At 36.2% G+C, this 12,986-nt stretch overlaps 1 protein-coding gene across 1 annotated transcript in view; it reads left to right on the plus strand.

Moving 5' to 3' along the window:
- MYO9A (myosin IXA) overlaps positions 1 to 12,986 on the plus strand; it is a 441,307-nt gene that overhangs the window by 253,055 nt on the left and 175,266 nt on the right. Inside the window, exon 15 of the mRNA XM_042783070.1 lies at positions 8,744 to 8,819. Coding sequence (XP_042639004.1) covers positions 8,744 to 8,819 — 76 coding nt within the window. The remainder of the gene's footprint in view (positions 1 to 8,743; positions 8,820 to 12,986) is intronic.

Raw genomic sequence — 12,986 nt, forward strand, 5'->3', positions numbered from 1 at the left:
TTTTTTTTATCATTGGCCTGTTGGTGGAGATGGAGGTAGGGTCTCTCGCTTATAGCAAGTGAAGTTGTGGGAGGTGTGGGTGTAGTTGTGTCTTATAGGGCCTGTTGTTGTCTCCCACTCAATTAGACAGAAGTTACAATTGAATAACCTTCAAAAAACTAAAAGCATATGGACAAAAAACATGCCATGTAATCTCACAGGAATAGTATCCAAACAAAGAAAAAAGGGAAAAAGAAGAAAAATCAAGAAAACCTGCAATATTTGGGGATAGGACATTAAGAGAAAAAAAGTAGAGGAGAATAATAAAGGAAAAAATAGGAAAAATGCAGAAAGAAAAATAAGGAACAGGGTTAACCACGAGAAAAAAGGGGGGATAAAAACTTAAAAAAAAATTTCAATCAGGAATAGGGAAAAGAAAAAATGCTGAAAACTAGGACCTGGGAGAGGAAGATTAAGAATAATAGTAAAAAGGACAAAAATACTACTAATAATAGTTGTTTTAAAACAGATAAATACAATCAAACTAATCACCAGAAAAAGTGAAAAATAAAAATAAAAAAGGAGAAAAAAAAAAATCAGTGGAGGACAGTGCAGGGCACCCAGGCTCTGTCTGAGCACACAGACTGTGATGGAGTTCCTGTGGGCCCAGAAGGTAGGTGTGAGTGGGGGATGGCCACACCTCCGTTCACCAAGCGGGTGTGGGGAATAAGAGTAACAAGAGGAATGTCGTACCTTTTCAGTCTTGCAGGTCAGGAGGGTTCTTGGGGTTGCTGGAAAGCAGAACATGTTCTTAAGCCCCAGGAATCTGTGAGAGCGCTGTCTCTTTGAGTATCCAAAATGGTCAAGCCACTTTTTAACATTCTAAATGGCGGTGCCCTCCGGACCAGCAAAAGTCCGCAGCTCAGTCTGCCTTTCTCTTCACCTTCTCCATTTATTCCGTAGCCACCGGAGCAATCCTCTGTGCAGTCCCTGGCTAGCAGGGCTGAATTTTAGGTTAATTCTTAAGTCCTATCAGCACCTGGGAATCTCCAAGCTGTCTGTGCCATCAGGATCACTCAGGATCGCTGCCAGACCGCGGCTCCGTATGTCTCCTTTTTTGGTATTTTCACACAAATTCTTCTGCTAATTGGGATTTAGTCCACTTCTATATCTTTCCTTTAAGGTGCAGGGGTCCAGGATTATCTTCTGTGTCTGTGTTTATTGGTTTCCCTTTTCTTTGTTGAAGAGGGTCTGTGCAGTCTTTCTGCCTAGTCCGCCGTCTTGCCAGAACTTTTTTGTATAGTATGTTTTGAGATCTGGCAGCGTGAGACCTCCTACTTTGTTCTTCTTCTTCAGTAGTGCTTTGCTTATCCGAGGTCTCTTTCCTTTCCATGTAAAATTAGTGATTGGTTTTTCTATATCTCTAAAGAATGTTGATGGGATCTGGATTTGGATTGCATTGAATGTATAGATTGCTTTGGGTAGAATTGACATTTTTACAATGTTCAATCTTTCTATCCATGAGCATGTGATATTCTTCCATTTATGTAGATCTCTTATGGTTTCTTGCAGTAGTTTTTCATAGTTTTCTTTGTACAGGTCTTTTGTGTCCCTCTTAAAATTTATTCCCAAGTATTTCATTTTTTTGGTAGCTATTGTTAACGGTATTGAATTCCTTATTCCTTCTTCAGCAATCTCTTTGCTGGTGTAGAGGAATCCAACTTATCGTTGGATGTTGATCTTATATCCTGTCACGATGCTATATCTCTCAATTAGTTCCAGTAGATTTTTGACTGAGTCTCTTGGGTTTTCTAGGTATAGGATCATATCATCAGCAAATAGGGATAGTTTGACTTCTTCCTTACCAATTTGGATGCCTTTGATTTCCCTTTCTTGCCTTATGGCCCTGGCTAGGACTTCCAGTACAATGTTGAACAGAATTGGTGAGAGCGGGCATCCTTGTCTGGTTCCTGTTCTCAAGAGGAATAGTTTCAGTCTTTCTCCATTGAGAATAATGTTGGCTGTTGGTTTTGCATAGATGCCCTTTATTATGTTGAGGAATGTTCCTTCTATTCCTATTTTGCTGAGAGTTTTGATCCGGAATGGGTGTTGGATTATATCAAATGCCTTTTCTGCATCAATTGATATGGTCATATGGTTCTTCTCCTTTGTTTTATTTATGTAGTGGATGATGTTGATTGTTTTCCTAATGTTGAACCATCCTTGCATGCCTGATATGAACCCTACTTGGTCATTATGAATGATTTTCTTGAGAAATATCCTACCTTTTTTTTTTAAATTCCTGCTACTTTCCTAAATCCTTACTTTAGTTCCAGTAGTTTTGTGGAGTTTTTAGGATTTTTGATGTTAATAGGATAATATTATCTGCAAATAGATATAGTTTTTCTTCTTCCTTATCAATTTGAATGGTTTTTATTTCATTTTCTTTCCTTACGCCCTAGCTAGTTTGTCTAGTACATTGTTGAATCGGAGTGGTGATAAACAACATCCTTGTCTTGTTCTTGTTTTCAGGGTGAAAACTTTGAGTCTCTCTGTTGAGAATATGATGGCTGTTTTTTTTTTTCTTTTCTTTTCTTTTTTTTTCCTTCAAATAAATACCTTTTATTACATTGAAGAGTTTCTCTTCTTCATCTTTTGCTGAGAGTTTTTGTCAGGAATGTGCATTGCAGTTTATTAAATGCCTTTTCTATGTCCACTGAGATGTCCTTGTGATTTTTTTCTTTTGTTTTATTTATTTGTTGGATTACGTTGATTGATTTTTCTAGTTTTTAACCATACTTACCTACCTGGTACAATCCCACTTGTTCTTAATGTATTATTATTATGGATATGCTGTTGAATTCTGGTTTTCATACTTTTGTTGAGCGTATTGGCAGCTATTTTCATGTAGAATGTCATTCTTTAATTTCTTTTGTGTGTGTGTGGTGTTTTTGCATTGCTTTTTGTAACATAGTTATGCTGGCTTTATAGCATGAATTTGGGAGTATATGTTTCCTTTCTGTGAACTGAAATAATTTGAGTTTTATTGATGTGAGCTCTTCTCTGAATGTTTGGTAGAATTCTCTAGAGAAGCCAAGTTTCTTTATGTTTGAAGGTTTTTGGTTTTTTTTTAAATAAATAAACTGTTCATTGTCTTCTTTTCTATGAGTGTTATCAGCTTTTCTTCCTCAGAACGAAACTCACTGCCCTTGAGTCAGATCTTAGTCCTAGCGACCCCTTCTTGGGTTTCGAAGGCAGTATCACTGTGAAAGTAGATTGCCTAATCTTGCTTCTGAGGAGTGGCCAGTGGGTTTCACCTGCCAGCCTTCTGGTTAGCAGTCAAATGTCTTATGCACTACGCCACGAGGTAGTATATTTCTAGCAATGTTTCCATTTCCTCTAGGTTTTCTAATTGTTAGAGTATAATTCTTCATAGGATTATGTTATGATTCTTTTTATTTCAGTTGATATTGTGGCACTGCCATATATCTGATTTCATATTTCGGTTATTTGCTGATTTTCTTGCTTTTCTTTTGTCAGATTGGCCATTGGTTTATTGAGTTTCTTTACCCTTTCAAAGAACCAACTCCTGGTCTTGTTGATTCTTTTTAAAATCATTTTTCTGTTTATTTTACTTTTATTTCTGCTCTCATCTTTACTATTTTCTTTCTTCTGGTGACTGTGGGTTTCTTTTGTGGTTCTCCTTCTGTTCTAGTTTTATGGTTAAAGGTTTGATTTTTGGCCCTTTGTTCTTTTTTTGATGGATGTGTTTGTTGATACACATTGATCTCTTAGCACTGCTTTTGCTGTGTTCCAAAGATTTTGACATGTTACGTTTTCTTTCATTGTTTCTAGAAATTTAAATTGCATCTTTGATTTCTTATATTATCCAGTGTTTTTAAGCAACATGTTATTTTCAGTTTCCATATATTTCTTGTTTTTTCCTTGCTCTTACAATCATTGATTTCTACTTTTATAGTTTTGTGATCCAAGCTTTCTCTTATTTCGATGGTTTGGATTTTATTGAAGCTGGTTTGTGGCCTGAAATGAGGTCTGTTCTAGAATATGATCCATGTGCTTTGGAAAAGAATGTAATCTTTGCTTCTGTTGGGAGAAGAGGTCTGTATGTTTGTGAGTTTGAGTGTGTTGATTGCGACATTTAGATCTTTTGTATCTTTGTTGAGTCTCTTTCTCGTTCCTCCATTTTTCACCAAAAGTGGTGTGTTGAAGTCTCCTACTATTACTGTATAACTGTCTCTCTCTCTTTTCAGTGCTGTTAGAGTTCATTTCATGTATATTTTGGAGCCGTGTCATTGAATGCTTATGTATTTATTATTATTATGTCCTCTTGGTGGGTAGATCTTTTAATCATTATGTAATGTCCTTTTATGGTAGGTTTTGTTTTAAACCCTATTTTATCAATGGTTAATACTTCCATTTCTACTCTTTTTTGATTCTTGTTTGTTTGATACACATTTTTGTATCCTTTGAGTTTTAGTTTATTTGTGTTTGTTTCTAAGGTGTGTCTCTTATGGAGAGCATATTGAGGGATCTTTTAAGCCATTTACATTCAGTGTGATTACCCATAGGTATGAGTTTACTGCTGTCATTTTGTTTCACTTTTTTGTATTTGATGTTGATGGTGTTTTTTCTGTGTAATTTTCTGTGCTGAATTATTTTTGTTTGTGAATTTTATTTTTGCTTTTGATTTTGTGTTTACTGAGTCTTTATATTTTTCTTTTTTACTTTAATAAGTAGGGTGTTTAAGTTTCTTTATGGTTACTTTGAAATGTACCTTTATATTTCTAAGTTTTAAGCTTATTTCTTGAGATCACTTTGACTTCCTCTCCATGTGAAAGTTCTATAGCTATACCACTTACCACTCCTTTTTGTTTTTGACATTGTCATCATTTTTTGGTTACCATATCTTGTTCCATGTTTTCAATGTTTCAGCTTATTTTTAATTTTGAGTATTCTTTATCTCAATTGGTATTTGAATGATGGTGTCCTGTGTTCTAATCTCAGATTGTTGTCTGATGTTGTTGGTTCTCTGTTCAAAGGAGTCCCTTTAATATTTCTTATAAGATTGAGCTGGTCTTTAAAAATCCCCTTAATTTTTGTTTATCTGGAAATGTTCTAATTTCATCGTCATATTTCAGAAACAATTATTCTGGATATATAATCCTTCGTTGGCAATTTTTCTTTCAGGGTTTTATATATGTCATGACATTGCCTTCTTGCCTACATTATTTCTGCCAAGTAATCAGAATATAGTTTTACTGGTTCCCCTTTGGAGGTGATTTTTCATTTTTCTCGAGATGCTTTCACGGTTCTTTCTGTGTCTTTGGCAAATTTGATTATGATATATCTTGTTGATTTTCTTTTGGAGTCTATTCTGTATGGGGTTCGTTGAGCCTGTTGAATGAATATTTTCTCATCTTTCATGATACTGGGAAAGTTTTCTGCCAATAAATCTTTGATATTTCTCTGAGTTCATTTTTTCCTTCTATTCTGGAATTCCATTTCATGTGTAAATTTTCCCTCTTGATAGCATCACAAAAAGTTCTTAGACTTTCTTCATTTTCCTTTATTCTTTTTTTCTGATTATTCCTCAAACACATTGATGGCCAGGAATTTGTCCTCCATTTTGCAATAATTTTGCCTTCTGTTGATTCCCTTTGTTCCTGTGTCCTCTTGTGTTGACTATTTCTGAAATTTTATTGTTAAACTGAGATTTCTGCTTGCTGTTTTTATATGGTTTCTAATTGTCTGTTTATTTTGTCATTTTCTTCTTGATTGTTTTCTTAACTTCTTCTATTGCTTTGTCTGTATTTTTCTTGATTTTATTTTTACTTTCTTTAGTTTTGTCTGTTTTCATTGGTCTCTGGGGGAGCCTTATATATCAGTCTTTTGAATTCCTTATCAAGCACTTCCATTAGCATTTCTTCCTTTGGAAGGCTTTCTGGTTCTTAATTTTGGTCAGTTGCTGGAACCATCTTGTCCCACTTCTTTTTGTGATTTGATAATGTCTATTTTTTCCAAGGTATTAAGGTGTTATTTGTTCGTTTGCGGCATCTTGGTTTTTTTGTTTTGTTTCATTTTGATGTATCTGAGAAGGAAGAACATACATGATAGTCTTATCGCTAATGTGGCCACACTGGAGCTCTCACCACTTTGCTCCAGGAGGGTAGAGTAGTGGCTGGATGTATAAGTGCAAATCTCTGTTTGCTGGTCTTACAAGGTGGCTGAGGATATAGTTGACTTTGTTGGTTAGGTGATGTACATTTTCTGCCTGTCACTTGAGTGTGGGTGCAGGGAATGTTCTCACTTGTCACTGGATTGGGTACTGTGTGTGTACATTGCCAGTTGCTTGGTGGTCGTGGTGTGGGTGCCCTGTCATCAGTCACTGAGTGGGTCATACAGGAACTCTCACCGATGCTCCCATTGGGCAGGGCTGTGCAGAAGTGATCAGAGCAGGTAAACATCTCCAGTTGCAGGGGGTGTATCATATGGGTTGTGAAGGGGGTACTGCCTGTCCATGGGTGCCTGGTAGGAAGCATGACCCTGTCTGCTGAAATACATTGTGGGTAGGTTGTATGTCTGGTTCTTGAGTTCCTGCCTGGAGGGATTAGGAGGTACAACTGGTCTGTGGGCTCCTGGCACAGGTGGCTGGGGCATAGGAGCAGGTGCCACCATTCCATGGGCCACTAGAGCTCTTGGCTGGGTCGAGATGCTGTAACTGCTGATCTGTAGCCGTACGGTAGGTGAGCAAAGGGGCAGGTGCCAGCGGTTCATGGGCCCTTGCTTGGGTTGGGTGGTATGGGTGCCACCAGTGCTTGATCATATGCAGGAAGGTGGATTGATGAGGGGCTTGGGGGACTTATAGCAGGTCCTTGGCCTCTGACAAAGGGCATAGGAGGTGCTGTGGGTAGGATGAGTACACTTCACTTTGGGAAGTACTCCTGCCTGACTCAGGATGTGGGTGCAGAGTTGCTACTGCTTGGCCGCACTAGATGGTGGGGACTTTGTCTGGGAACACTGCTTACTTTGTTTCAGTATAGCTGCACAGGGCAGGTTTGGCTGGCAGAGTGCTGGTGATCTATTACTCTCTTTGTCTACTGTCCTCATAGTATCTCCTCCTAGTTGGCACTCAGTCCAATTCTTTAGCCTTGCCTTTGATGCTAAGGTTTCCAAAGTTGTCTGCTGTACCCTGTTCACTTGTTTTTTGGGGTTTTTGTTTTAAGGAGGTACCTTATGAGGTATCTGACTATACTATCTGGACTGCCCTTCAACTTCATTCTTTTCATGTGGGTATCCTGTTGTCCCAGCAACATTCGTGGAAGACTTTTTTCCCCTTTGAAATGTTTTAGCACCATCGTTGAAATTCAGTTTATGTAAATGTAAAGGTTTATTTCTGGACTTTTAGTTCTATTGCTTTGATCTATTTTTGCATCCTCATGCCAGTACCATACTGTTTAAATTACTATATTTTCATAATAAAAATTTGAAATTAGGAAGTGTGAATCCCCCACCTTTGTTTCTCTTTTTAAAAAATTTGTTTTGGTTATTATAGGTCCTTCGCCCTTCCATATCAATTTTAGTATCAAATTGTTCATTTCTTTAAAATAAAAGACAAGTAAAATTTTAATAGAGATTACACTCATCTATAGATCAGTTGGGAGTATTGCCATTTAAAAAATTTTCCAATCCCATATCTTGAGGTGCTATTCCACATATTTAGATCTTTAATTCTTTTAAAGGAGCTCTGGTAGCACAGTGCCTAAGGCATCTGACTGTTGACCAGAAAGGTTGGTGGTTCAAACCCACCAGCCACTCTGAGGAAGCAAGACTGGGAATTCTACTTCCATAAAGATTTACCATCTCAGAAACCCAGTAGGGGTCGCTGTGAGTCAGAAATAACTCGATGGCAGTGGATTTGGTTTCTTTGGTTTTTAGTCCTTTTTAATTTATTTTGCAGCTTTCATTGTAGAAGTCTTTCATTTCTTTTGTTAAATTTATTCCCGAAGTATTATGTCGTTTTGATGCTATTATAAATCGACTTGTTTTCTTAATTTTATTCTCAGATTGTTCTTTGCTGTAGTGTATTTAAATAGAATTTTTAAAAATATATAGTTTGTACCCTATAATTTCCCTGAACTTGTCTTTTAGTTCTAATAGTTCTTTATGGATTACTTAGTATCTTCTGTGTACAAGGTCATGTCATCTGCAAATAAAGATAATCTTATTTTGTCCTTCAAATGTATCTTACTGTGTTAGTGGTGTGTGTGTATGCTATGGAAATAGATAGCCATATGCTTATAGAGCTTAAATTTCCTTAAGGTTTCAGCTTAAAATTTTTTGTAAGATTAATTTTTGTTTCTCTGTAAGATTAATTGATCTGTAAAATATATAGTCCATGTTAGGAATATGTTTATTGCTAAAATATGATGCAGAAGAGTCATATTAGAAAATGTTTTATTATGTAAATAAGAATTTGTGTGTTTCTAGACTTTCAGCACAATTGTTTTTCCTAACATTAATGTTTATATGAGAGAAGGAATAAAAGAGTTTATTATTAAGTTGTCTAATTTAGTTCATTGTTAGCTAAGCCACATTCATAATGACAGTGTTATTTATCTGTTTCTGACATGCTTAGCACATATTTACACTTGAAGTATATTAACTTCACTTGTCCTGAGAAAAATAGTCTTATGTTTACTTTTTCTTAGCACTGATTTGGAAATTTCTGCTTTTGATATGCTAGGTATAGCCCGGAAAAATCCCAGAACACCTCTGTCTGATCTTCAGGGTATGAATACTCTAAATGAAAAACATCAACAGTAAGTATGTTTGGTTTATGTTTTCAAGGAAGTGTAGAAGAAATAACTAGTATCCTTATTAATATTTTTATCACTTTAAAAGTAAATATATAGTAAATATTTATGTTTTGCTTTAAATTTTTAACTTGCAAACTCTTTATAAATGGTGAAATAACAAAGTAATAAGCTTAGACTTAACAAAACCAGTAAGACTGAATTGTTCAAGATGGCTATTCAGTTTTTAAAAGTTGTCTCTGAATAATTTAAAATGAGTTCATATGCTTTAGTTTCTGAGACCCTTCTTGCAGTTTATGATTTTTTTTTGCAAATTGTCAGGCTGTTCTGTTTTTTCAGTGGAGAAATCTTACTAGTACATAATTACTGAGTAATTCAATTTACATGAATTTTTTGTCTTACCAACACTTATCTTTTAACATCTTCAATGAAGATGAAGGCCATTTTAAAGAAACAAATATAAACTTTTTGAATTTTAAATAAAATTTCCTTGCCTTTTACACATTCCGTTACATAAAGTTTATACTTTATATGTGCAAGAGAGCATTATTTAGTTCCTAGAGTGTGCTTTCAACATTATAAACATGAAGAGAATTGACTTTCTCAATTTTCTACTTAAGGATTGTCTGTATTTCACTTGAACGTGTGACTTCATTGATAATTTCTTCAAATTTGAATTAATGTCTTTCTGAGTAACTTATCTACTCAATAACTTTTTAATAACTCTTTATTGCTTACTAAAAGAAATAAAAGAATGTCACCTGACATTTATCCTTAACCAACTTTATTCTCCTTAAATGCTGGCAAATAGAACTACTTACTATCTTTACCATGTATGCCTTTTGTTTTCTTAACACTTTTACTTGGCTAATGATAAAATCCAGTGCCAAAATTGCGTATTAAATGGTATCAAAGAACAAATTAGATCATAAATCCAGTGACTTGTGCCAAATCTGTCCACGGATAGTATTCTTACCCTGTTCATCAGAGACCCCTAACATCTGGAATTAATTTTCTTGTTTTGTATAGAGAAGAAAATGTACCTTACCCCATTTTACAAAGCAGTGTAATGACTACAAATCTCCTAATTCCTATTTGTGTTTCTTTCTTTGAATTTTTGATATTGGATATGTGAAGCTATCAGTATATTGGGAGGTTTCTATTTTTTAATTCACTGCAGTGTTTTCCAATCTCTGTCATATAGGACATAACACAGAAAATGAAATTTGTATGGTACCTTTGGATAAATTGAAGATGCTGACTGGTAGTAGGTAATTAGCTTGGGTCTTTATCCACCTCAAGTCTTTCCTAGCTGCCATGAGGAATCAATATCTCATTACATCAGTTGGGGATGCTCTGATATACTGATTTAAGATTGATCAGTCTGTCCTGAATTTAGGCACCAGTGGAAAGATAAACTAATTTTGTGAAGGTATTTATATAATTAATTTATGTGAACCCACTGCATACGGAACTTGATGGAATCTGCTGTATTCTTTTTCTCTATAAACAATAAAAATACATGGAATTGAAGTACAGGTAGTCCATGATAGGGTTCTGTTATGACAACTCTGTCATAAGTCACTTCAAGGTCAAATACCTTATAACAACTGATGCTTCTTACGAAACAGTAAATAAGATCACATTGTAGGCCTGGTCAGTAGTTGGTGTTAGTGTCATAATAATGCAATCAGAGATGTAATGGCTGGCGTGCATGTGTGCAGTTCATTTGTCATATGTCATTAGAGTTAAACATTGCCCAGCTCTCTGTTGTGACTCCTATCATCAGCTTCATTATGGATGAGGTCATACTTACCTGTAATGTAGTGCTTTGAACAGTAAATAATAAAATTGAACATTTGTGAGTGAGCATCTGAGAATAACATCAGTGAATTAAGCACTGTAACATTGTATGTAGTACACAATACTAAAATTTACAAAAAAACTAGATGTTAAGTGTGTTTCATAACTTGCATATGTTGTAAGCTGGGGATTACCTATAATGTTATTACGAAAAGGCCAGTTAGCTGTCTTAAGAGGTCCTTCACAATTTTGTTTACTCCATTGATAAATCTATTTTAGAGAAAATAGATGGGATGAGGGAGATGATAGAATAACACCAGAAAGCGACACCAGGTGCCATCAACTTGATTCCAACTCATGGTGACCCCATGTGTTTCAGAGTAGAACTGTGCTCATAGCATTTTCAGTGGCTGAGATCTCTTAGAAATAGGTCACCAGATCTTCATTTCGAGGCACTCTGGTTATATTTGAACAATTTTTCTTACATGGTATCTCTGGGTGGAATCTAACCACCAACCTTTCATTAGTATCCAAGTGAAAGTGAGATCAGCCATGATATCATTAGTTTAAGTTGTATCTACTAAGTGGAGCTTTTTGGACTTTCCCATGGAATTCTTCTTGTAACTGGTTGTGTTAGGTTGGGTTCTCTAGAAAACCAAAACCAGTAAAGCATATATATGGGGGGGGGGGGAGAGAGAGAGCGAGAGAGAGAGAAATTTATCTTAGGAAAATGGCTCACACACTTACAGAAGCTGGAAAGTCCCAAGTTCTTGGATCTAAAGTCAAGCTGGAGGCTTTTCCAGACTCAAGCAGCTGCAGGGGCTGACGAGCTCAAGGTTGGCAGGCAGTATACCAGCTATTGACTCCTACGAATCACGAATCCAAGATCACCAGGCCGAATGGTGGATTGTTCGCTCACGGACAGTTGTAGGCAGCACAACAGGATCCCGATCTATAGAAGAGTGTCTCATTTTCCCATAATGTCCATAAATATATTAGAAGCAGGCCACACCCCTAGGGAAACTCCTGTCAGTGGATTGGCTGCTCAAAACATATACATCCAATCTCATCATGGGAATAACCCACATTACATCTGCTTAAACCACTCAGACTCATGGTCTAGCCAAGTTGACACACAACTCCAACTATCACACTGGCTCTAAAGAATCGTACAAGCACAGTGACTCTCAGGAAGTTTCTTTCTTTCTTTTTTTTTTTAAATTTTTATTGTGGATTTGGATGAAAGTTTGTAGAGCAAATTCCCTTTCCATACAGCAGCTTGCATATACTTTGTCTCGTGACATTGACTACAGTTTCCTACAATGCGTCATCAGCTCCCCTTCCAGTTCCTCCCCATAGTTACATAGTTACCTCTTCCATGTGTCCTTCCCTCTCAGGAAGTTTCTTGGGATTAATCATTTTATTCTGACAGTAAGTTTATAAAGTGGAAGGACTGTTTTGTTTTTACTTCCAGAGTTATCAGCTGTATTTTCTAAGAATGTAGATAATCACTTTCATGTATATGCACAGAAGACCTTTGGTGTTATGCATTTAACAGTGACTTTCTTGTTTATTTAAAAATTACTATGAAACAAGTTCATTTATGCAAACCCACTGAACCATAAGATCTACTATGCTGGGAATGAAAAATAGAAGACGAATGGTGTGGCATTCATTGTCACAAAGAATGTTTCGAGATCTATCCTGAAGTACAATGCTGTCAGTGATAGGATAATATCCACATGCCTACAAGGAAGACCAGTTAATACTACTACTATTCAAATTTATGCACCAACCACCAAAGCCAAAGATGAGGAAATTGAAGATTTTTACCAACTTCTGCTGTCAGAAGTTGACCAAACATGCAATCAAGCTGTGTTGATTATCAGTGGTGATTGGAATGCAAAAGTTGGAAACAAACAAGATTCACTAGTAGTAGGGAAATATGGCCTTGGAGATAGAAATAATGCTGGAGATCGCATGATAGAATTTTGCAAGACCAATGACTTATTCATTGCAAATACTTTTTTTCAACAACACAGATGACGGCTATACACATGGACTTTGCCAGATGGGGAGTACACAGGAATCAGATTGAGCACATATGTGGAAAGAGGCGATAGACAAGCTCAGTATCTTCAGCCAAAACAAGGCCAGGAGCTAACTGTGGAACAGACCATCAGTTGCTCATATGCAAATTCAAGTTGAAGCTGAACAATTAAAAGAAGTCCAAGAGACCTTGATTATACCCTTCCTGAATTTAGAGACCATCTAAAGAGTAGATTTGAGGCATTAAACATGAATAACCAAAAACCAGAGGAATTATAGGATGACATCAAGAACATTACCCATGTACACCATCCGATCTGC

Source organism: Orycteropus afer, unplaced genomic scaffold (genome assembly GCF_000298275.1).
Source record: "Orycteropus afer afer isolate SDZICR_OR568_19922 unplaced genomic scaffold, OryAfe1.0 scaffold00015, whole genome shotgun sequence".
Taxonomy (NCBI): Eukaryota; Metazoa; Chordata; class Mammalia; order Tubulidentata; family Orycteropodidae; genus Orycteropus; species Orycteropus afer.